Source organism: Cyprinus carpio, chromosome B9 (genome assembly GCF_018340385.1).
Source record: "Cyprinus carpio isolate SPL01 chromosome B9, ASM1834038v1, whole genome shotgun sequence".
Classification (NCBI taxonomy): Eukaryota; Metazoa; Chordata; class Actinopteri; order Cypriniformes; family Cyprinidae; genus Cyprinus; species Cyprinus carpio.
The window spans coordinates 3,358,414-3,382,721 of record NC_056605.1 but is presented as its reverse complement, the minus strand read 5'-3'; the positions used below and the strand labels follow the sequence as shown (position 1 = coordinate 3,382,721).

Sequence of the window (24,308 nt, the reverse complement as noted above, 5' to 3'; positions counted from 1 at the left end):
ACTCGCCCTCCAGTGGCTTTTTCCATTGGTTAGAGTTTAACTCCTGGGAAGTCGTGGCCTAGTGGTTAGAGTTTAACTCCTAACCCTAAGGTTGTGGGTTCGAGTCTCTGGCCGGCAATACCACGACTGAGGTGTCCTTGAGCAAGACACCGAACCCTCAACTGCTCCCCGGGCACCGCAGCATAAATGGCTGCCCACTGCTCTGTGTGTGTGTTCACGGTGTGTGTGTGTTCACTGCTGTGTGTGTGCACTTTGGATGAGTTAAATGCAGAGCACAAATTCTGAGTATGGGTCACCATACTTGGCTGTATGTCGCGTCACGTCACTAAAAAAAATAATAGCATGTGAATTCCTTGCTGTGACTATGACCAAGCAAATCTCGTCTGTGTAAAAGTGGGTGTGCTGTCACTTGCAGCTGTGTGTCTGGTTTTCATTCCTCTGTCTGTGGTTTCTCCTCAGAACCTGCGTGAGGCTCAGGTGTTCAGTCTAGTGGCGGAGCGCAGAAGGAAGTTCCAGGAGATCATAAACCGCAGTAACCACGAGGCCAGTCAGGCGGTGCGTCCCAAGTCCTCATCCTCCCGCTTGCTGCCGCCCGGCTCGCCTCCGCAGCTGGTGACCGAGATCCTGGAGATCGGTGAGAGCATGCTGTCTCTCCTGGTCAAGCTGCACCAGAAACTGTCTGGCAAGCAGAACTCTCTGTCTCTGAGCTGGCTGGCCGAGGTGGATCCGGCCCATCACGCGCACGGAGATGGGTTAACAGCCATAGAAAGGATCCTGGCCAAAGCTGCCGCCCGTAGCCGGCACAGCAAGAGGTGTCTCCAGGAAATCTGTGGGAAAGTGTGTCCACCCATACCGCCCAAGAAGAACAGTCCTGGAGATAAGAAGAGCATGGACAAGGAAGAGAGGTGTGTGTGCTCCCCGTTTCATTTCCACCCAAAAATATCATTTGTGACCTTGAACCACAAAACCAGTCATAAGGGTCAATTTTTCACAATTGCGATTTATACATCATCTGAAAGCTGAATAAATAAGCTTTCCATTGATGTATGGTTTGTTAGGATCGGACAATATTTGGCCGAGATACAACTATTTAGAAATCTGGAATTTGAGGATGCAAAAAAAAAAAAAATCTGAATATTGAGAAAATCACATTTAAAGTTGTCCAAATTAAGTTCTTAGCAATGCATATTACTAATCAAAAATTAAGTTTTGATATATTTAGGGTAGGAAATGTACAGAATATCTTCATGGATCATGATCTTTACTTAATATCCTATTGATTTTTGGCATAAAAAAGAATCGATAATTTTGACCCATACAATTTATGTTTGGCGATTGCTACAAATATACCCCAGCGACTTAAAACTGGTTTTGTTCTCCAGGGTCATTTATATGTATATATATTTTTTTTCACCCTTACTCAATTAAACATGTTGTTATTCATCTGATTATGGGAAAGATGTTGCCTGCAAACCAAACCCACTATACAGTAGTATGTGTTACCATAGAGCAGTACTGGAGGACTTTGCTCATTTGTTTGTCCCTGACATTGTCAGCTGGAAACTCTTGAAGCGTGTCATTCCTGTCTGTATTAGTTTATGCCCCTCTATAAAGTGTCTGTTCCTCCCGTCCAAAATATAAAGGAGAGAGACTGACAATGACACGATGCTCCCATCTAATCAAGGTTGCCAGGTATTTTAAGGCTTTGTTGTATGCTGTCAGCGGGCCGAATTTGTTGTATTAAACTGATTATTAGGGTTAATGATATTCACACGTTAGAGTAATTTTGGAGGGACAGACAGACAAACAATATGAGCATTGGTGCACCTTTTCTGAGGTAGAGAATTATACAGGCTTTTCTTCACTGAACAAATGGTTTTCTGTAGGGGTGAAAAATTTATTTAATCTGATTGTCTGGGTCCAGAGTCATCAAACACAGAATCTTCATCTGACTTTTCACTGTCTCTAGAATTCTCTATGGTTCATGTATATTGTTAAAAAAAGCACAATCCTTTATGTGTCACAAATAAAGGGATTTTTATTTTTGATTATAAGAATATGCGAGGCTAGAAGAAAAACAATGAAAATACAAAAATGTTAGCAGCTTTCTGCCAAAATGCAACTTGTTATGCAAATGTGACCTTAGAGCACAAAACCAGTCTTAAAGTCGCCATGAAACAGAAGTTGTCTTTTTTTCTCTACTGTAACATCTATCCGAGTAAAACGGCATCTGAAATGAGAGGGCGGGACTTGATTTTGTCTTTCGGGAATTGATTGGATCATTGCAAGCTGGGGCGTGCTAACAAAATGGAGGCAGATCTGAATGCCGGTGTCATGAGAAATCGAGTCCCCCTCGAAATTTGGTCTGCTTAGGACCTAGACAGTAACTGTTTCAAATACCTGATCAAAAGTTGTCACTATAGGTTGTTGTATGGCTAATCGGAGATGCGGTAGCTTGTTTTTTCAAGCTAAAATAATTTTGTAAAAGCAACATACAGAATGTAATATGTAAAAAAAAAAATAAAAATAAATAAAAAAACGAGAAATGTTTGATTTCACAACCTGTAGCTTCGGTTATATACTGGCGTATGAAACATGCAATTTAAAAGACGTTAATGGTCATTATAACGAAGTTCAAATGACATAAATCACGATTTTTCAAGAATTGTAATCAGGCGTTAAAAATAGTACCCATTAAGTTTGTTGAGCAAATGTGATCACCCGGGTCCTAAGTGGACCCGATTTCGGGGGGGACTCTATTTCTCATGACACCGGCACAAAACATAACAGTGCACATGTGCGAGAGAGAGACTGCCTGAATGTCTGAGTGCGTCCTCCATCAGGTTAAGTCATATTCTTAAAAAAATGGTTTGCGGTGTTAATTAATAATGTTGTGGTAATATCCTAATATCTTTTAATTTTTTTAAGGGTAGTGTACTCCCCGATGGCTTGCTTCAGCACTGGTCAATGCGTTGATTTCTATAAAGTGAAGAGCATCAGCTTCAGTTTTCCCCCAGCGTTTAGCCCTCACATCACTAGCTCCGCCCTTGCTCCATAGTCGTGACCGGGAGAGAAGATGAGCCGTTTTGAGGGGGAGGGGAGGTTAACGCTTTTGATTAAGGATTACAAGGGCACATGAATTTTAAAAAAATAATGAAGTGCACGGATAAATTATTTATAATAAACACTACAGTATTCCATTAAAAAATTACAATTTTCAATTTTGATTTCATGGTGACTTTAAGTCTCTGGGGTATATTTATAGCATTAGTCAAAAATACATTGTATGGGTCAAAATTATCGATTTTTCTTTTATGCCAAAAATCATTAGGATATTAGGTAAAGATCATGTTCCATAAAGATATTTTGTAAGTTTCCTACCGTGAATATATCAAAACTTAGCCTAATTTTTTGATTAGTAATATGCATTGCTAAGAACTTCATTTGGACAACTTTAAAGGCAATTTTCTCTATATTTTGATGTTTTTTGCCCCTTAGATTCCAGATTTTCAAATAGTTGTATCTCAGCCAAATATTGTCCTATCCTAGCTTTCAGATGATGTATGAATCAATTTCTAAAAATTAGGGTTGGGAACCGAGAACCAGTTCTTATTCAGAACTGGTTCTGTTCTTTGAAAAGCTTGGAACTGTAAGCAATTTCTAAGTTTTGGTTTCCAAAAACGCTTCTGGTGTGACACGTGACCAAGCGCTGTGAGCAGCCTTCCGCTGGTGTTCTGACGATTCGGTGTTTCCCGTAAAGGATGTCACAAACCAAATAACAGAAACGCCGCCCTGCCTCTTTAATTACCGAGTATATTGTTTCTAATAACACGCACTCCACAGACGCGTCATGTCTTTAACTGCCGGACACATTTCCCACGACTGTACTGCACTCGCGCCTTTGATAATTGTGCACATCGTTTTGTCTGACTGTACATGTACCGGCAGCACCTGCTGCCACTAAATTACATTATATTTGTCCCATATTCTCATTAATATACATAATAACTTCAGCTTGGACCACTAAATAAACAGACTGCTATTGTTATGTAAGGATGAGGTTTAGATTATTTAGTGTACAGCTCATTTCAAGAGTGATAAACAAAGTGATAGAAAATATTTATTTTCATGCATTTTAAATGTTTAAAAATGTGGAAACCACTCATTGCATCACAGCATCTCCTGACTGCATTATTATTTGTTATATTAGGGGCTTTATGGAGTGTGTGTATACATGGTTATAAGTATAAAAGTTTATATTTCATTAATTTAGGGAAATGATCAAGTGTCTTAGTCCTCAAGGGACTATTTAGCCAACCAGCTTATTCCTGCTTGAAAAGCTAAGTGTTATTGATAGTGTAAAAAACATCAACTTTGAAGCACATGCTGATTGATGGACTAGCATTACTCAACATTACTTACTACCTTCCAGCAACACTACATTAACTGAAGGTAAAATAGTAAAAAAAAACATAATAATAGTTTATTTAAATGGAACCAGAACCAGAAAATTTCTAACAATACCCAACCCTACTTATGAAGATCTGTATACTGTAATAAATGTCGAATTTTTACATTTCCAACCTTTTAAATTAAGTTAACAGTAAGTAATAAACAGTATTGAGCATTGAGAAGTTGAGTATTGTGCATTTTTCCTTACCACCTTTTTTAAAAAGTTATTTAATGATTTAAATGGAACCGGAACCGGAAAATTTCTAACGATTCCCAACCCTATACTAAAAATGGACCCTTATGACTGGTTTTGTGGTCCAGGGTCAAAAATGAGATTGAGGGAGACATTATGTCTGATTTAATTTAATTCTCTTACAATAACAATTAAAATTTGTATTTAAATGTATCAACAACAATATATTGCATATTTACTTCTTAGACAAAAATATTTATATTTCTTCTTTGTAAAATATTTATTAAAATCAGAGGTGGCATATATGCATTTACACAGCAAGTTAAAATTGCATAAGTAATGTTTTGAGATTAATGGATTGGGTTTATGAACTCAATCAAATCACATTTGCACATTTGCAATCGTGAAATAACAAGAAATGGAAATTACTAAATACCAACCAGAATTTCAATTGGTCCATCCCTAACTAATGAGCATTTCCACTGGACTTAATGATTGACCGAGAGTGAGTATATGCTCATTTTAAAAATCCATCCAAATCAAACTCAAATATATCCTTCAAACAGTCATCAAATGTAGTCAGGTTATCATCACATGTCAACATTTAAAAACCTTTTGATTCTAACCCATCATTCATAGCCTTTGAAAATAAACATTTCATAATTAACAGTTAATAATGATGCAAATCATTTCTGTTTTGACATCTGCAGGCGTCAAAGGGCCAGAGAGAGACAGCAGAAGCTGCTGGCAGAGTTTGCCTCCAGGCAGAAGAGCTTCATGGAGACTGCCATGGATGTTGGTGAGCTTGAACATGAGCTGAAGTTGTTTGCTGACCTTTATTAAACATGTCTGATGAGTCTCTCCAGCGGTTAATTAGCAGATGATCAGTTTCATCTTTATTTTGATTTTCATCCCGACGTATGTCTGAACTGAAGAAATCGGTGTGTGTTTTAACTTTGTTTCCACCTTGTCTTTGAGACTGTCTGTGGCTGTTGTTCTATATGTATCTGGGATGTGCAAAACACGACTCATACGTGGGGGGAATTTAAATGAGATGTGTTCTTGCATTGAAAATATCCAAGGAATAAAACTGACTGCAGAAATCTTGAGAAACATTTTTTTTTTTTATATATGTGGAATTTAGAATTTCCGATAAGTTAGCGGTTAGTCTGTTTAAATGTATCAAAATTGTAAAATTAAAGAGGTTAATTAAAATAGTTCATAATGAAAGCACTGCATTTGAATGTATTAAGGAATGCTATTGTAGCTTCATGTATGGGCCGTAAGTGAAGAGCAAATCTCTATTTAGACGAATTTGTGTAAAATTCTGGTTTTAATGATATGCTCTTTAGTGTAGTATTCTTAACTCTTTAGTCGGTTACATTTTACAGTTTTGCACGTAGTTTAGAGGACGTGGTAAACTTGCAGAAGTCCTTGAAGGCTCAGGCTGTGGGCTATAATCTTACTCTCTTGAAGGAAGGTGACTCAAATTGCCTCCGTTCTGCCCTTCATACTCCCTCAGGCCTTTTTAGCACAGCCGTGTGTGTGTGTGATTCTCAGGGGCCGTACTGCTGTGTGCTAGTCCCCGAGATCAGAAGAGAATTCAGTGACACAGTGTTTAAGACATGAGTGATGAAGGTTTAATATAAGTCTTACTATATTATCTCGGTACAGTCAACATCATATCCTACACATGACCCCCATGTACTGTATATGGGATGATTTACAAGAATCGCTTTCTAGATTTTAGCTACTAGGGTTATTTGAAAATTTGCCAGAACTTTAGTACGGATAGTAATATATTAAACAAATGTAACAATGCCAGTATCAGTAGTACTGCCTAGGGTTGTGACAGTGAGGAAATTTTCCCACCGGTTAATCGGCGAATATCGGTATCACCGTGGGATGGGGGATTTCCCCTCTTTTCCTCACTTTCTTTCACTTCTAAGTGGTGATCGCATTTTACATTCACTTTTAAATTAGCGGCAATTCAGTGAGTTTTCCGTCTTTCCTTTGCTTTTAAATAGCTTAAAAGCACTATGCACATTTTTGCTTGAATGCAATTCAAGCAACAACAAAATACAAAAATACACCATGCTATAGGCTATGCCTAATATAAAATAACATAACTTACGCAAAGTTTAAATAATACCGCATTTAATAACGTTTTAACTCCAAATTCACTTCATAACGTCAGACGAGTGTTTAAAATAAATCCTTCTGTGAGATGATGTGGCTTCTTAAACAGAATAATTAAGGCACACAATATTTCATTGTATTATAAGCAGTGATAAAGGCTATGTCGATTAGCATTTCATTATAAATATAATTTAGTTTATTATGATGAAAATTATAATAAGAACTCAGATAAACCATATATTGGCGTAGTCGTGTGTTTATTAGTCACGTTGAATCAACGAAAGCAGTTAAATCTTCTGTTTATTCAGCTGAAGCAATAGGCATTTCCTGGATTTCTTCTTCGAGGCATATTTGGATTTTCAGCGCGAGACCGCCCTCTGGCCTTTGGATGGAGATTTACTGCTGATCACACAACCGTTCTTCACTAAAAGATGTCAATCGCAGCTTCTGCCTAATTGCAATTTATTGCCTTTGCGCTTTAATTTCGATTAATTGTGCAGCCCTAACCAAAATGTTAAGTTTTCATTTGCCCGAAACTGGAAAAAAGTGTTTATTTAACAATCAATTAATCACATTTATTTACTAATCAACACTCAAGAGTTTAAATTTCTAAAATTTTAATTGCACATAAGGCCGTTTTAATATCAACTTCTTAATGATATAATTATGTTTCAACTCCAATGTGTGGTTTTCATGACACATTTATTCTTCACAAGCTTTTATTGGCGTCTTTCCACAGTTGAAGCACTGATTGAGTGATTACGTAAAACAATACACTTCAGAAAGTTGTACTGTATCTTTCTACATACTTTCTAATGTTCATTTATGTTTGTTTCATTCTATGACTAGTAGTAAAGAGGAAGACATGATCAGTTCTTGTGTGCTCTGCACTGTCACATGAACTGAGTGATCGGTTATGGCACATTAAAACATGTTAAAACTACATTAAGCTTATTGCAATTATTGGATGGCAGAAGTGCTACAAATAATGTTTTGTGAAGTTTTGTTCACACATCTACTGAAAACAACATAGACTAAAAGATTGATCTTAAAGGGCTCATCGGATGCCAGTTTTCCAAAAACTGATATGATTCTTAAGGGTCTTGATGAAAAGTCTGTGACATACTTTGGTTAAAGTTTCTTAATGGTAGTATAAAACAACACCCTTTTAACTAGTGGTTGATCTAGTAAGTTTTGACTAGTGCTTTTCACAGATCGTAGTTGATCCGTGATCCATACGGACCAAGCCCCACGGTTCAGCTGATCCAAAGTGTGACATTTGTGATGCGTTGAACTACTACTTTTTACCCCGTCAAAATCAGCTCTGTTTTCAGCAAGCCGTTTTAGTCCATGTTCCTTTAAATGCTAATGAGCTCTGCTGACCCCGCCCCTCTCTTCCGTGGGGAGACGAGCCGTTCGCATGAGACTGTTTACTTCAGCCGTGAAACTTGCTAACTAGCACGTTATTAGGAAAGGCGATTTGCAAAGATTCATAAAAAAAATCCTTATACTCACTTCTAATGTAGATGAGGCATTAAACGCATTTAAGCCCGGCTCACACGGTGTGATTTTGGCCACGATTTGGTCATCTGAGACAAATTTTGAAAATCCTAAAAGATTCCTATAATCCTAGGCTAAAATCTGTAGTCTTTTATGGCTGGTTTGACATGTTCACCGACAGCCGATTAATGGCCGTTGCGATCCAATATTACCTCCGACGGACTTCTGGCAGTGTCAGAAGATTTGGCGCACAGTCTTGCAGTGTGACTTCTCCAACGACGAACGTCAAACTGTCTTCGTTTTTTTCAAGACAAGTCATGATCAGAATTGATGCTAGAGATTTCTTCTAAGCACATAAACTCCAGCGCTCTCGTCCTCCGCTCACTGAATTAATATGATGCGTTGCCTTTGCTATGATAAACACCAGTTGCGCCGCGGTTTCCATGTGGGTGTGTAGTGCTGCCTGCACTATTCTTCTTAAATATGCCGGTATTGCCATATACTTTTAATGATAGCCAACATTACAGCCAAAAAGGATGATATCTGATCTGTTTAGAGAAACAGGAGTTGTCTTGTTCACCAGAAGTCAACAGCAAATGCTAAAGTGACGTTGAGATTTGGCTGAAATATTAGCTTCAGATGCCCATGGCTGATGTCCTCGCTGACATTGAGTGGTGTCTGTATTATAGATGTGCACATGCCTGCGATTGTCAGAATAAAACATGCTCTTGAGCTCTGATGTACAGGCTCCATTTGTTTTCCAGATTTGAATCAAAGGTCACTTTGGACAGGAATATTTGCACTGGAATTCTAATGAGATAAATTGGCCCAGCATTTCGAGCATCTGTGCATATGGTAATGAATCTCAGAGCAGTACTGGATGCCTTCACTTAACAGTGAAAGAACAGTGAACACTGAAAACAGTAAAAGGGGTATGAGGTCCAGTCTGCCTGATCAACAGTCAAATCATCTCAATACAGTTCTAATTAACTTGAGACCCAAAATAGAGTCTCGCATAGTCACTACCTTTGTTGTCTACATGAAGCTTGACTTAGTTGACTTGAAAGCCCCCCCCCACCTTTTGCTTTTCTTTTGGAAAGTAATACTAGGCGAGAGAAAAAATTATATTTCATTGTTTTTGTGAGTGAACCTACTTTCTCAGGGGAACACAAAAGCATTCAAATATAGAATTTTCTATTTGTTTCTTGCTGAAAATAACAATTACCCATTAACAATTTTGATATTTATTATAGGCTTCAGCTGTCCTTTTGTTACCCCCATGAACACAGTGATTTGATTTTTTTATATATATATATATATATATATATATATATATATATATATATATATATATATATATATATATATATATATATATATATATATATATATATATATATATATATATTTATTATTTTAGGTTTGTTTAGTAATGTGTAGGATAATAATTCAATGTCTTAAATCTCTCAAGAGATCACACATTGCTTTTTATTGCCATGAATACGTCTCTTCCTGTGTTAATTAAGCTGTATTTTCTGCTTAATTGCTTTGTCCAAATTACTTTATTTGTTGGTAATCTAGTGGTCTGCTTCATTAAGCTTGTTTACTGTATAATGAGAGCTTGGCTGATGTGTTGACTAGCAGACTTGAGTTTGAACCATGAATCTGGTGTATGCTTGTGTGTTTTTGATGAACAAGTACTTCTGGATTAAAAAAATAAAAAATAAAAAACGGTCGATGGTTTTGAATGAAATTATGGTTGAAATCAACAGAAAGTAGTTTCACCATCATGATATTTGAGATTTTGACCAGTTTTGCGGTGTGTAAATGTCATGAATTGTCCGCGCAGTGTTGAGTTGGGACGGGTGTGTTAGAGGGCAGCAGATCCGGGCAGGCCGCCTCAGGCAAACCCTGACACAATAACTCTCCAACACAAATGCTTTATTTCCCCATACACTTCTCTGTCTCTGTCTGAGCACCTAAAGCTATAAATCAATCGAAACACATGGTGACATTTACAAAGCCTCTATTTGCACTGAAATTGAACATGTTCTTTAACATTTAGGAGTGATTTAGGAAAGGTAATTAATCCCCGTGAATATGTCAGTTGGGAATAACGCATATCGGTAGTGTTTGTGAATGCTACTTTTAAAGCGATGGAAAATATTACATTGCTCATTATAACGAGTAACTATATGCAATACGTCCCTAATTGTTTTTCAGTGGTGTAATGTTTGGGGAGAATCTGTGCTTCACTTGTTTTAATATTTCTGTCGTTATTTTTTTATCTAAATACAGCACATGTTGTATAGTTTGTAAAGTTTTAGGCACATTAACAGTTTTCTAGGATACTGTGTTTAGATCCTGACCTTCAAAGATAGCAGGATGTTCTGCTCATTTCGCACATGCCATTGAAAAACAGGGTTCACACTACATTAGCTCCGTTGTTACAACGTTTAATGCATGACCGCCTGAACCTCCATTAACTGTTTGTTAATTTAACCAGGAGAGGGCAAAAAAGTAATTCAGATGCACATTATATAACTAATTAAGTTTTGCCAATCTACTGCTCTCATAATTCATGTGCATTTATTGGATTTTACACCCGTCTTCTCATACTTTCATGCTTGGCTTCTCTCTGTTTTGGTTTTGTGTGAAACGCTAAACCCCTACAAAAAAGTACTTTGATGGGATCATGATGCAGTGGGATGCCATGGTAATGAATGATAGCCATAATCATGTACAAAGGTACTCTATCTGTAGAATTCCATGTTGCTTTTTTATTTTTACTTTTTGCTTTGGAGCTTCAAACTGTGCTGGTCTCTCTAAAGATCTGATGAGCAGTCAATATCTGCACAACTTAAACTGAATGCCATTGATCGCTTGGGGAAAGAGGTCCAAATCGATATTCATCGTTGCTTTAAAATCTAGTGAGCTGTCTTGATTTGATTCAACAGATTGGTTTTACAATACTTCACATTATCAAATGAAATAGAATTATTTGTAATCAACATTTCTCTGAACTCATTCTGTCAGTGTTCACCTGAGTAAGGGATGCACAGAATTTGCTTGAAAGGCAGCATAAGTTTGCTGCCTATATTTTGGAATAGCCTTCAGACCTTTGGTGCCTTAAGATGTTGTAGAGTATTTGTGGGCAGCTCTTTAGTTGCCCTTTTACTTGAAGGGAAATCTTGTGATCTACCAGTCTCAGATGTGCTCTATATAATTTTTTTTTGTTTGTTTGTCTGACTGTTTTGTTTGATTTTGTGTTTAATAGAGTCACCTGAAACAGATGCAGTGATGGAAATGGGATCGGCAGAACCTCTAGACTCAGAAGTTCTGTATGACTGTGTGATCTGTGGTCAGAGCGGCCCATCTACTGAAGACAGACCCACAGGATTGGTGGTACTGCTGCAGGCCTCATCAGGTATCACACACCTTGTTAGCAATGTATCTGTGTCTATTTCAGCAGTGGTCAACATTAGTGTCTTGTAGTGTCTCTGAAGCCGGTCGCTCACCGGACAAGAAGCACAGAACCGCGTCACGTCTTTACAATTGTTTTGAGTCTTTCCAAACGAAAGTGAACAACTGAATCCCTTCACAAAGGGCCCTTCCAGAAGCTGCGCTCCCTGCGCTTCTCTTCCGGTGTGAGACAGCCTTCATAGTGAAGTTTAGGCTGACATTAAATAAGATAATATGAGGGATTCTGTAATGAAACCTGTTATCAGTAACACTAGGTAGCTAAACTTTTTAAACCACAGCTCTATCTTGGATCCTGGACTAAGTATTTGGAAGTAGCATATATATCTTTAAGTATTCAAGGTAAACATTCATTTAGTATGTTCTGTGTATTGCTTTCTGTGAGGATCCCCGTTTTGTGTTTAAGGAAATCGCATTCAAATGTTATATTTATCAATGCACTGCATTGCTGCATTGTCTGTACAATGTATGGGCCAGTGTTAATTTCGTTAACGAAGACGACGACGAAAAATATTCGTTAACGAACATTTTTTCTGTGACGAAGACGAGACGTTGACGAGCTAAAAATAATATCTGATGACGAAATTATGACGAAATTTATGCCGCGTTTTCGTTAACTAGACAAGACTGGACTATAATGTTATTTGAGGACTACCAGACATTCAAAATGCATCCTATAGGCTTTTGTCTTTCAAAATGTGCGTCCCTGTCATTGGATTGCGATCAGATAAGGGGCGTTTGAATATCTAGTCAGTATAGCAGCCGCAGTGGATGGATAGACTACAAAAACGCGAACTAGCGATCTGAAACAATGGCCTCAGCACCCGAAGGGGTATGGATAAGGTAACCAGACATCCAGTTTTTCCCGGGAGTCACAATTCGTTGTCGATTAACTTAAAAGTTAGTGAAGGCGGGATAGGCGAAATCACGCTGATAGAAGTGTTCTCTCTGTCGCGCGTGCGCACGCTCCACTTCCTCAGTTCTCATATACAGCGCGCGATCAGTTCTCAGCGCTCAAATACACACACAGCAGTCCAAATGTTTATCGTGTAGAGTATCTCACGTAAATACAGTAGGTTATGGATTAAGTGAACGTAAACAGGTGGGTGAAAACTGAACGTGTGTCAGTATTTAATGCATGCCTTCCGATATAAAAGAGCAGCATTCCAAATTAAATACCTATCTGTCATTAATGTTAACCAACAAAAGATGTTAAATAAATGTATACATGTTAAGTAAAACCTACAGTATCTGAAAAATGAGTTTAATTTGTATCTCTATTGTATCTGTCTTATTGTGCTTCTTTAAATATATATATATATATACTATTTTTATAAGTTGCTCCTTTTTCACTTAAAGAGAAAGTTCACCCAAAAATGAAAATTGTCATAATTTATTCAAGATTTTCCAAATTCAGTCCTTGATTCAAATTTCTCATAAGCTTAATTGATTTGGTCTAAAGAGAGAAGAATTAATTATTATTTTAATTTGAAAACTACATATAAAATCGCTACCAAAATAAATTCTGGTAACTACAGTTTGGCTAAAACTATTGACTAAAAGTAGTAACTAAAAGTTGACTAAAATGCAATGACTTTTCGTCGACTAAAACTAGACTAAAACTATGAAAGACTCAAATGACTAAAATGTGACTAAGACTATTAAGCATTTTCGTCTCAAGACTAAGACTATATCAAAAACGCCTGCCAAAATTAACACTGGTATGGGCTTACTTGGGACTTCAGTCTGCATGTCTTTGATTAGCAATTTTGTTGTGTTGTGTTATTGTATTGCGGCCTTGTGGGAGCGTACACAGGTTGAACATGAGAGGTCCGAGGATTGAGCCCTGAGGGACTCTGCGTGTTATGGAGGTCCAGTCAGTTTCACGGTTGCCTGTGTTGCCATACTAGCTATTGCTTTCTAAATGTCTTTCAAACAGACAGCATATTAAAATTCATGATGCATAGGTCACTAGAGAGAAGTCTGCTATTTGTATCAGAAGGTCCAGTTTGACATTTTAATCAAACACTTTGAACAAGGTTCTCCAAAAAAATTAAATTTATCATGATTTTCTCATCCAAAACCAAAAATGCATAGTGTACAATTGTAATCCATTCAATATGTTGCACTTATAGTCATTTACATTTAAGTTTATTTGTATAGTGCTTTTAACAATACATAGTTTTAAAGTAGCACAGTATATTAAACGTACCGAACATCACTGTGTTTTTGTTTGTGTTAAATTAAGTTTGGTCTCTATTCTATTCTAGGTCTAAAACAGGCAGTAGGACAAGAGTGTAGTGTTACAGCTTTCCATCTGCAGGTGGCAGATTGTAGTGATCCAGATCACTGGAGCTCTTTAACTCTACATTAACCCACCCATGACTTTAAATCCCACTTTGCGCTACTTGTTTTAACAACAGTGTTTAATTGCTTAATTTATCAAGCATTGTGAACTCTTAGCAGGTAGACTTGCAGGTAGTTTTCTCAGTCCCATCCCAGTCCTGTGATAAAATTAACATTCTGTTTTATGAATAATCACTGGTCTATGATTTGTCCGATTTGTGACTTTAGTATTCTTGAAATGGCTCAAGGTCAAGATGGTAATTTTGCTGTGTTTGTAGCAATCTTGTCTGACCCTATAGAGCTGGAAAATCAGTTCTTGGAGATTTGATGGACTAACGGGCTGCTGATTTGGTCTATTTTTAATTTTTATTGCTGAGTATTCAGTATGGTGGGGTTTGGAGGCAGGGCGACGTGCGTTACAGCTTTGACTTTGACATGGTACTTCATTATAGCATGCAAATGGTGAATGTCATAAATGTGATGGCAGCTAATTAGCATATGATTGGCATTTCTAAAGAGTGTGTATGTGTGTGTATTTCAGTGTTGGGGCACCGCTGTCGTAGTGACACACCAAAGCGATTGCCTACTACGGATGAGGAACATATCTACCCCGAGGACACATGTGGAGCGGCCCATGATGTTAGGCTGTCCCTTATGCAACGCTACTTTAAAGATGTATGTACCACATATAAACACTCATTTTAAAATATTTGTTTTTTTATTGAAGCACATAAATATAATATGACTGTCTAAGCATACAGTTTCATTAGGGTTACGTACATACTTTAATAATGCAATAAACCACAAGAGGCCAGTGCATTACAGTGATATTACCATGGCTAAGGGTTGTTAGGCACGTAGTAAAATCACTGTCTTAGGTGTCTTATTGCTTTTATAAAATGAACAATTACAATAAGCAATTATTCTGCCTGGTAATGGAGCTCATTATCCCAACTGTAGGCAGTTTACAGCTGTGTGCATATAAAAATGTGTGCATATAAGCTATTTTACAGCAGCTTAAAACATTCTTATTTTACATTATTATAGTATTACATACATTATTATCCTCACCTTGCAAACTAAAGCTTTATTTTTTATGCTTAATTTCCCAGAGTTCATGTCTGCAGTCTGTGTCTATTGGCTGGGACGGGGGTGTGTATGTGCAGACGTGTGGCCACACTCTGCATATAGACTGTCACAAGTCCTACATGGAGTCCTTACGGGTAAGAATACATCAGTTCTTTATACCGAAGACTATACTGTCAAGAGTTATAACCTATCACGTGACTATTAGTTGAGACTCTGCTCTGAACCTCATTAGAGGTTCATTCACCACTGTTTCTTCTCAGCTGAAGCTTTCAGGGAAGCGTTGTGCTTATGCTAATAAGGGCAGTCTGACATCATCATCTGCATGATAATCTGTAACGAGCAGACAATGATGTTCTGAGCTAGAGAGGGGGGTTAAGCAGGGCTGTCCTTTTAGCTGTGGAGTTATCAGCACTTTAGTCTCAGCATCAGGTGACAAACCCAAGGCTGGTTTCCATATTACACACAAAACAAAAATGGTAATAGTTATAATCTACAAACTGATTGGTTAAAATTGTGCAATTTGCTGAGCAGTCTGACTTGCAGTTTTTGCCTTCCGAGTGAAAACAGAAATAAAAATATCCGATAGATTTACACTTGCCAAGTTTCCATCCATTTGCACTTGCGCTGTTGTTTTATCAACAAAGTAAAAAATGCACAAAAAAAGCTTGCGACAGAAGTATCAGAAGATTACACTGAAATGGAGCAGTTGCTCATATAAGACTGCATATAAGTGCCTTTATACAACGTGTATAAATCTTATAAATCTTGTCCTGTGTGCAAAATGTATTCACAAGAATAAAAATACATGTGCAGTGAAAAAAATTGTAACATTTTTTTTATTTTTTTTTATGATGTGCAGTATCGACACAAGGGCTAAAGCTAAAAAAATAAAATAAAATGTTGGCGCAAAAACAGCCAAATTGGAACACACTTACAATGATTATAGAATAAGCTACAATGTGGACCAGACTTTATTCTAATAGTCAAAAGACTTTGTGAGATTATATAACAGATCATATCAAACAGATACCATTACGTCTGTTTTTGAGAATGAGTCATCTGTTAAACCTCATTAAAAGAACAGTGTGGTATCTGTCTGTTTTCAGAACGATCAGGTTCTTCAGGGGTTTTCTGTGGATAAAGGCGAGTTCACCTGTCCGCTGTGTCGTCAGTTCGCCAACAGTGTTTTGCCCTGTCGTCCTGGGCGTGGGATGGAGACGGGCGCCTGGCACGCGCCCAGTAACAAGAGCATGTCCACACTGGTGAGGGAAGTGGAGGACCTTCAGGAGCAGCTGGGCATTTTCCCAGTAAGCGCCAGCCTAAAGCAGAGAGATCCCATACTGGTATTTATTAGAGCGCTCTCCCCTCCCCTCTTTTCTGTTCTGTGCATCTCATCCCTCCATCCTGATTCAGAATAAGAACTGGTGTGCCACTCACCACCTCCATGTGATCCTTCATGCCCCGCCGAACGTTGCTGTGGTTTGACATCTCATAACTCAGAATCTCAAGCTAGTATCATAGACTTGCATGTCAGGCCATTAAAACAGAGAAGCCTTCACAAAATGACTTTCTTTTTTTCTTTTTTTCCCTCCCAGGCGGAGTCAAATCTGAGTAAAGAGATGGAATCTGTTATAAAGGACATTAAAAACACCACGCAGAAAAAATACATGGATTATGGGAAGAACCCAGGGTCACCTGACAATGACTTCCTGTTCATGTACTCCGTGGCCAGGTAATAAAAGAGCCGTGACATGCATTTAATTATTTATTTTTATAAATATATATAGGCCTAAGCTTGAATTTTCTCATTATGTGTGCCCCTCTCTCTCTCTCGCTCTCTCTCTCTCGCTCTCTCTCTCTCGCTCTCTCTCTCTCTCTCTCTCTCTCTCTCTCGCTCTCTCTCTCTCTCTCTCTCTCTCTCTCTCTCTCTCTCTCTCTCTCTCTCTCTCTCTCTCTCTCTCTCTCTCTCTCTCTCGCTCTCTCTCTCTCTCTCTCTCTCTCTCTCTCTCTCTCTCTCTCTCTCTCTCGCTCTCTCTCTCTCTCGCTCTCGCTCTCGCTCTCTCTCTCTCTCTCTCGCTCTCTCTCTCTCTCTCTCTCTCTCTCAGGACTAATCTGGAGTTAGAGTTGGTTCATCGTGGGGGGAATCTGTGCAGTGGAGGGGCCAGTGCTGCTGCCAAACGCTCCTGTCTCAGTGAGTGCTTCTCTTCTTTTCTTTATATATGCACACACACTCACTGGCCACTTTATTAGGTACACCTTGCCAGTACTGGGTTGGACCCCTGTTTGCCTTCAGAACTGCCTTAATTCTTCGTGGCATAGATTCAACAAGGTGTTGGAAACATTCCTCAGAGATTTTGGTCCATATTGACATGATAGCATCACGCAGTTGCTGCAGATTTGTCAGCTGCACATCCATGATGCGAATCTCCCGTTCCACCACATCCCAAAGCTGCTCTGTTGGATTGAGATCTGGTGACTGTGGAGGTGATTTGAGTAAAGTGAACTCATTGTCATGTTCAAGAAACCAGTCTGAGATGATTTGAGCTTTGTGACATGGTGCATTATCCTGCTGGAAGTAGCCATCAGAAGATGGATACACTGTAGTCATAAAGGGATGGACATGGTCAGCAACAATACTCAGGTAGACTGTGCCATTTAAACAATGCTGAATTGGTAAAAAGGGGCCCAAAGTGTGCCAAGAAAATATCCCCCACACCATTACACCACCACCACCAGCCTGAACCGTTGAGACAAGGCAGGATGGATCCATGCTTTCATGTTCTTTACGCCAAATTCTGACTCTACCATCTGAATGTCGCAGCAGAAATCAGACCAGGCAACGTTTTTCCAATCTTCTATTGTCCAATTTTGGTGAGCCTGTGTGAACTGTAGCCTCCGTTTCCTGTTCTTACAGGGTTTTTCCTGGGTCAAAATTGGTCTTCGGTGGTGGCTGACCGACATGGTCATCCACACACAGCAAAGAGTACCCTAGTACCCACATGATCCGCAAGCCCAATATTGACAATAAATGTTCAATTTAAAATAAATACAAAGTATAAATAAATATTTTTTCTTATCCTATTTATTCATGAAAAAACGATCACTGTCAGGCTAGATAGTAAAAGAAAGCGATTACAACTTATTTTACATAAACATCATCGATACCAAAGTATATTTGAAATGTCACAATTTAGGTATCACAATTTATCTATTTACAAATTATGCAATTATCAGACACAGATATTACCTGTCACTCTCACTGTCATCCTTTCTTGCCCTGTTTGCAAAAAAACCTTTGATTTTTTTTTACAGCTTTCATAGTTTTGAAAGATAAAATCCTTTTTTGATAGACCTGATAATTATTTTAGTATAATCATATAACTTTGGCGGGACAAAAAATCGTTTTGGCGGCCGCCAAAAAAATTTCAATGTAGGAAAAACCCTGTTCTTAGCTGAGAGGAGCAGCACCCGGTGTGGTCTTCTGCTGCTGTAGCCCATCTGCATCAGGGCTCGACGTGTTGTGCGTTCAGAGATGATATTCTGCATATCTTGGTTGTAACGAGTGGTTATTTGAGTTACTGTTGCCTGTCTATCATCTCTAACGAGTCTGCCCATTCTCCTCTGATCTCTGACATCAACAAGGCATTTTCGTCCACACAACTGCCACTCACTGGATATTTTCTCTTTTTTGGACCATCATACCAAAACCCCAGACACCAACAACCATTAAAAACCCAAAATAACATAAGATACTCAAATACTCAAACAATCCAACAAACCACAAAACAACAATTCAACACAGTGATATTACCAAATCCCCTTTCTTCCCCATTCTGATGCTCGGTTTGAACTTCAGCAAGTCGTCTTCACCACATCTAGATGCCTAAATGCATTTAGTTGCTGCCATGTGATTGGCTGATTAGCAATTTGTTATCCACTACACCACACCACCAGAAATGAAATTTCACTGTCAAGGATCTGGACCTCAGTTGTCTATGTGGCAAGAGGACTACTGTCCATGATTCAAGTGTGAGGCCATTATTCTGGGATATGATGCATTGTGGATGATGCTGATGGACACAGGGAGCACGTCGAGACTGATGTTGGTGTGTTTTTGCAGTCCAGACCAGTCAATCAACATGCATCCAAACACTGGCTCTGTATTAATGAGTGTGTGTGCAGTCTTTGAGCTCTTTTGAAAAAATCCCCCCGCTCAAGTGCTGCTGAAGAGATTTCACACTCCAGCAATGCAGCCATTTTCTGAGCTACATTAAACACACATCCACAGAGAGGGCCAGATTTACTCAGTCTCAGTACATTAGAGATCAGATCAGCAAGGGAACAAGAAAACCAAAAGTATGGACAAATAAAGAGAGAGTGCATGCCACTTGCTGCCAGAGTGGTTGCTAGGATGCCGTTGTTTTTTTTTGTTTTGTTTTTATTTCTATATTTTTTTGATTTGGTATGATTTTGGTGTTTTTCTAAATTATGCAGTATCTTATTAAATGACACAGTTTAATTTAATTCAGTGATTTGTTCAAAAGTAAGTGGCTGGAAAAATTTAGTTGCCTTCAAGAATGACTCAGATTTGCCTGTAGTTAGTCCGAGTAATTCTGGGTTGTATTTAGGAGATTTTGAGTGTAGTTTGAAGTGAATCATTTCTCTGGATGTTAGTGTAGATGGGAATGAAACCTCTAAAGGCACCTTTGACTTGTGTAAATGGACCAACACCTCAAAGAATTGTGCAGACATAAGTGCAAAAGTGTTCTTCTGTCTAAACGTTCTTCTCACATTCCCTTACTCTGCTGTTTCTGTGAAGGATTTTTTTGAAGTAAGCTGTTGTAAAATGCTGTGAATAAAGGAATAATTTTATCCAGTCGTGGTTATCTATAGGTGGTGCTATTGCTCTGTCCATGAGTCTGTAGATGAGCCAGCATCTGGTATGTGGCTGGTAATGCACATCTGGCGTCCTGTCTGCAGTAAGAATCCACAGAGCTTGTAAACGCACACAACTCTGTGAGATATGTCACATCTTATTGCATTCAGAGGAGATGAAATTAGACATTTTAAAGGCTGAAATAATATAAAATTGCATAAGAAATACAATGCTGTTTGGTATTTTGCCGTGTAAGTCACATGGCGTTGCAGTCACACACAGTTCATCTGCATTACACTGTACTGCTCACAGAAGTACTGCAGGTTAATTAGTCTGATTTATTCTGGCTCTAGGATCTCTTAGGCATGTTGGAGATAGAAAAGTAAAATTCTGTTTGCTACATACTGCATAATATACAGTATACAGTTTGTTTTGTGTGTGTGTGTAATTTAATCAGTAGTGTCATGTTGTCATCTCAAAATGGACCCTTTAGCATGTTTATCCAATGTCATCCAATTTTGATGATTCAAAAGATTTTCCAACAAAGTAGATACAAAGTTGAAATGTGTGGCTTTGGAAATAAAAGGTCAAGTCAAGCATAGCTGAAAGAATACTTGAATTAGCCTCTGTATGTATAATTTCTTTTCTTTCTTTCTTTTTTGGGCGAAGGAGAAAAAGAACTGGACTGTTGCTCAGTGGTCCAGATAAAAGTAAACTTTGCATTTCATTTGGAAATCAAGGTCTGGAGTCTGGAGGAAGACTGGAGAGGCACAGAATCCAAAGTCCAGTGTGAAGTTTGTGAAGTCAGAGATGATTTGGGGTGCCGTGACGTCTGCTGGTGTTGCTCCATTGTGTTTTATCAAGTCCATAGTCACTGCAGCCGTCTACCAGGAGATTTTGGAGCACTTTATGCTTTCATCTGCTGACAAGCTTCTGATTTATTTTTCTAGCAGGACTTTAGCACCTGCCCACAGTGAAAAAATCACTTCCACTTATTACTGTTCTTGATTGGCCAGCTAACATGCCTGACCTGAAGCACATATGGACTCTATGGGATATTTTCAAGAGAAAGATGATTAAATGGTGGCGTATATGTATACTGCAGAAATAGCACAAGGTCTGTCATTCTTCCTCTGTTGTAATCTGTCTGCTGAGGTGAAGCTGCAGGTTCATCAGGTTTGCTTCTGAAGCCCCTGCTGGTGTCCAGTGGGTTTGTGAGCTGCAGGTAGGGGGCAGCAGTGATCCACAACAAACGTAAAAGACATTGATCAGTGTGTAAGAGACAGGTTTCATGAGGTCTGATATCTGTCACATCCTCCTACACGCCTGGAGGCTCTACGCAAACTCCATTCATCATGTTAAACACACTAACACTGGTGTGTGTGTGTGTGTGTGTGTGTGTGTGTGTGTGTGTGTGTGTGTGTGTGTGTTTCAGATCAGCTGTTTCATGTGCTGGCCATGCACATGCGTCTCTACAGCATAGATTCAGCGTACAACCCCTGGACCAGACTCACACAGAGCACGCACAGCAGAGACACAGAGTGAGTACACACACACACACACACACACACACACACACACACACACACACACACACACACACACACACGTACGTGTCGGACTGCACTACTCATAATCCTCAACAGAGATCCAGCAGTCAGAGACGTTACTGTAATTATGGAAATTCAGTTGTTGGCAAAAGAACTTCCTACTCCCACAATGAAGGAAATATTATTATTATTATTATTATTATTATTATTATTTAAAAAAAACAAACAAAAAAAAAACATTATTTTAATGTTTTCAATATTGATCATCAGACATCATCAGTTTCTTGAGCAGCAAATCAGCATATTAGAATGATTTCTGAAGATCATGTGACACTGAAGACTGGAGGAATGATGAAAATTCAGCTGCACATCACAGGAATAAATTGCATTTTAAATATATATATATATATATATATATATCTATATATATATATATATATATATATATATATATATATATATATATATATATATATATATATATATATATGCTCAAGATTCTGCTTTCATTTGCTCTTTATGGTGTGTCTCTGCTGCTGCATCTTTTTGAGAGAGAGAGAGAGAGAGACTTGTGCAAATGGGGTTTCCATAGATACCAATAACTGCAGCATCTGGCAAATTATGGTGTGCAGCACTACATTTCATGAGTGCGGCGCTTTATTTTGAGGGTTTATAGCTGTGTGGAGGTTACCGCTCACCGCGTCTCCTGTTTAAAAGGCACTTAACACTCTTGGGCTGCTTAAATGGCCTCATTTCTCCTGCGTTGGGGCGGTAAGACAGGGTTTTCACCTGTGCGTCTCTTAGGACTCTTCAGAGGGGAGGCAGCTGTGCCTATAAATACCTTGTTAGAGGCTTTTGAAGGAAAACTCTGTCACTGGACCCCTCAGGCACTTTAGCCGAGCTATTAATACAACCATTTGAATAAAACCACTGCTCTCCCTGTTTCGGCCTGCCTGTGATCACTTATCATGTGTTTTTATTTTCTGAGAGGTAGAATTCGGACAGTAAAGTCATTCTTTATATGTCCGGATGTCATTGCATTATTTTTAAGCGTCATCTGCATTCAAATGCTGCACAAGCTTTTAGTCAGCTGGTGATTTTTAGTGGATGAATAAAGTTTCCTCAAGTGTAAGTAACCGCAGATATAGTGCATCAAATGAACTGTAAATATAATCCATAATTGTCAAATCAGAAAATGTCATAATAGTTTACTTGTAAGAAAGTGTGCTTGTGTTTGAGTGTGTGTCCAAACACCTTTGGTTGATGAATTCTGCTCTATTGGAAAGCAGTTTGTCCCACACACTCAAATAAATAAATATCTGCTCAAAGAATATTTTCTTTTTACATTTTAATTGCAGTCTTGGGTTTATGTAACCTGTCCACCTACTGCACATTTACAGTAAAACTCTATTGAAAGAACTTGAGGCCTTGTGAATGTTCACGCTCTGTAAATAGTCCTTTTCTTACCTGATTTAATGTGCGCTGCTGCATGGGCAAGATAGACGTGAAAGTATTGCGTCATGCATCGAGGTTTGTACTGTAGATGATGTGTTTGTGTTTTTTGGTAGTGGTCATGTTTTGTGTTTCTGAAGCCCTGAGTGTTGTATTGTTGTATAATTGTGTTTTTTGTGCAGGTACTGTGATGATGAACGTCCTGAGGTGCCCATGCTCTTCAGAGACGTCCCGTCCCTCCTCATCATCTTCATCCTCACCATGCCTCAGCCTTTACGCAAAGGTAACACACACAAACAGTGCATTGTTTTACACATACATAGCATCACAAGTACTATTCATGTTTTAATATTAGATAGATTAATGATAAAATGTATGCAATCTCATACACTCATGCACTATACTGTATGTGCCATTTACAGCACAACAGAATCTTCCTCTTTCCCCTCACTTGAGTTTAGTCTTTAGATGGGCCATGACTGTCATTTGGTTGATCACTGGTCATTGATTGAAACTCAGAGTGTATTGTCGTTGTGAGCAAGGGATCGATTCGAGTCCATCATTCTGAAGACTCAAGACAATAAAGCTTGTATTAAAACAGAAACGAGCTGTGCATGTGTTAGAGAATAGCTTAGTGCTTTCACAAAGACACTGATGTGTGTGTGTGTGTGTGTGTGTGTGTGAGGTGTCATTGTCTCTGATGAGGAATGTTAATGGAGTGTCATTGTCTGTGTGTGTGTGTGTGTGTTTCTCATCACACAACCGGGCCTAACACCTGCTACATGCACACAAGTGCTAATTACCCTCTCCAAAAAAAACTGATGTCCTTTTTCTGTACACAGTCACGTAATTGATTTCTGTGTCCTAACAAAAGACCTGTGATTCTCTTGAAAGCTCTGGGGTCTATAGAGCTCTTTGAGTGAGTGTCTCTCTGTGCATCTTGTTATTGGTGCTTTTATTCAAGGATATAAACAACATTTTTACATTTGGGGAGACCAAAGTAAAAGTTTTAGAACCTGCTGTATATATACAGCAGGCCACATTTAGTTTTCACGTCTTTTGTTTTGTATTTTGTGTGTGTGTGTGTGCGTGCACTGTAACTGTATTGAACAAATCATTTTGAATGTACACTATTTGAAATGAATACTTTTGAGCAGGGGTGCAATAAATTGATTATAAGTGGCAAATACATTTATAATTTTCAGAAAGATTTTGATTTCAAGTACTGTTC

General features: G+C 38.5%; 1 protein-coding gene across 5 annotated transcripts in view; it reads left to right on the top strand.

Annotated features, from left to right (window-relative positions):
- Nucleotides 1-24,308, top strand: part of LOC109112253 (E3 ubiquitin-protein ligase ubr3) — a 62,465-nt gene that overhangs the window by 27,201 nt on the left and 10,956 nt on the right. For 3 of the 5 annotated variants that reach the window (XM_042730643.1, XM_042730642.1, XM_042730641.1), the window contains 10 exons: nucleotides 460-905; nucleotides 5,356-5,444; nucleotides 11,562-11,711; nucleotides 14,652-14,785; nucleotides 15,223-15,333; nucleotides 16,306-16,542; nucleotides 16,795-16,931; nucleotides 17,305-17,390; nucleotides 21,511-21,616; nucleotides 23,260-23,360. In XM_042730643.1, the coding sequence (XP_042586577.1) occupies nucleotides 460-905; nucleotides 5,356-5,444; nucleotides 11,562-11,711; nucleotides 14,652-14,785; nucleotides 15,223-15,333; nucleotides 16,306-16,542; nucleotides 16,795-16,931; nucleotides 17,305-17,390; nucleotides 21,511-21,616; nucleotides 23,260-23,360 (1,597 nt within the window). The remainder of the gene's footprint in view (nucleotides 1-459; nucleotides 906-5,355; nucleotides 5,445-11,561; nucleotides 11,712-14,651; nucleotides 14,786-15,222; nucleotides 15,334-16,305; nucleotides 16,543-16,794; nucleotides 16,932-17,304; nucleotides 17,391-21,510; nucleotides 21,617-23,259; nucleotides 23,361-24,308) is intronic. The other 2 variants (XM_042730644.1, XM_042730645.1) reach the window with 1 other exon arrangement.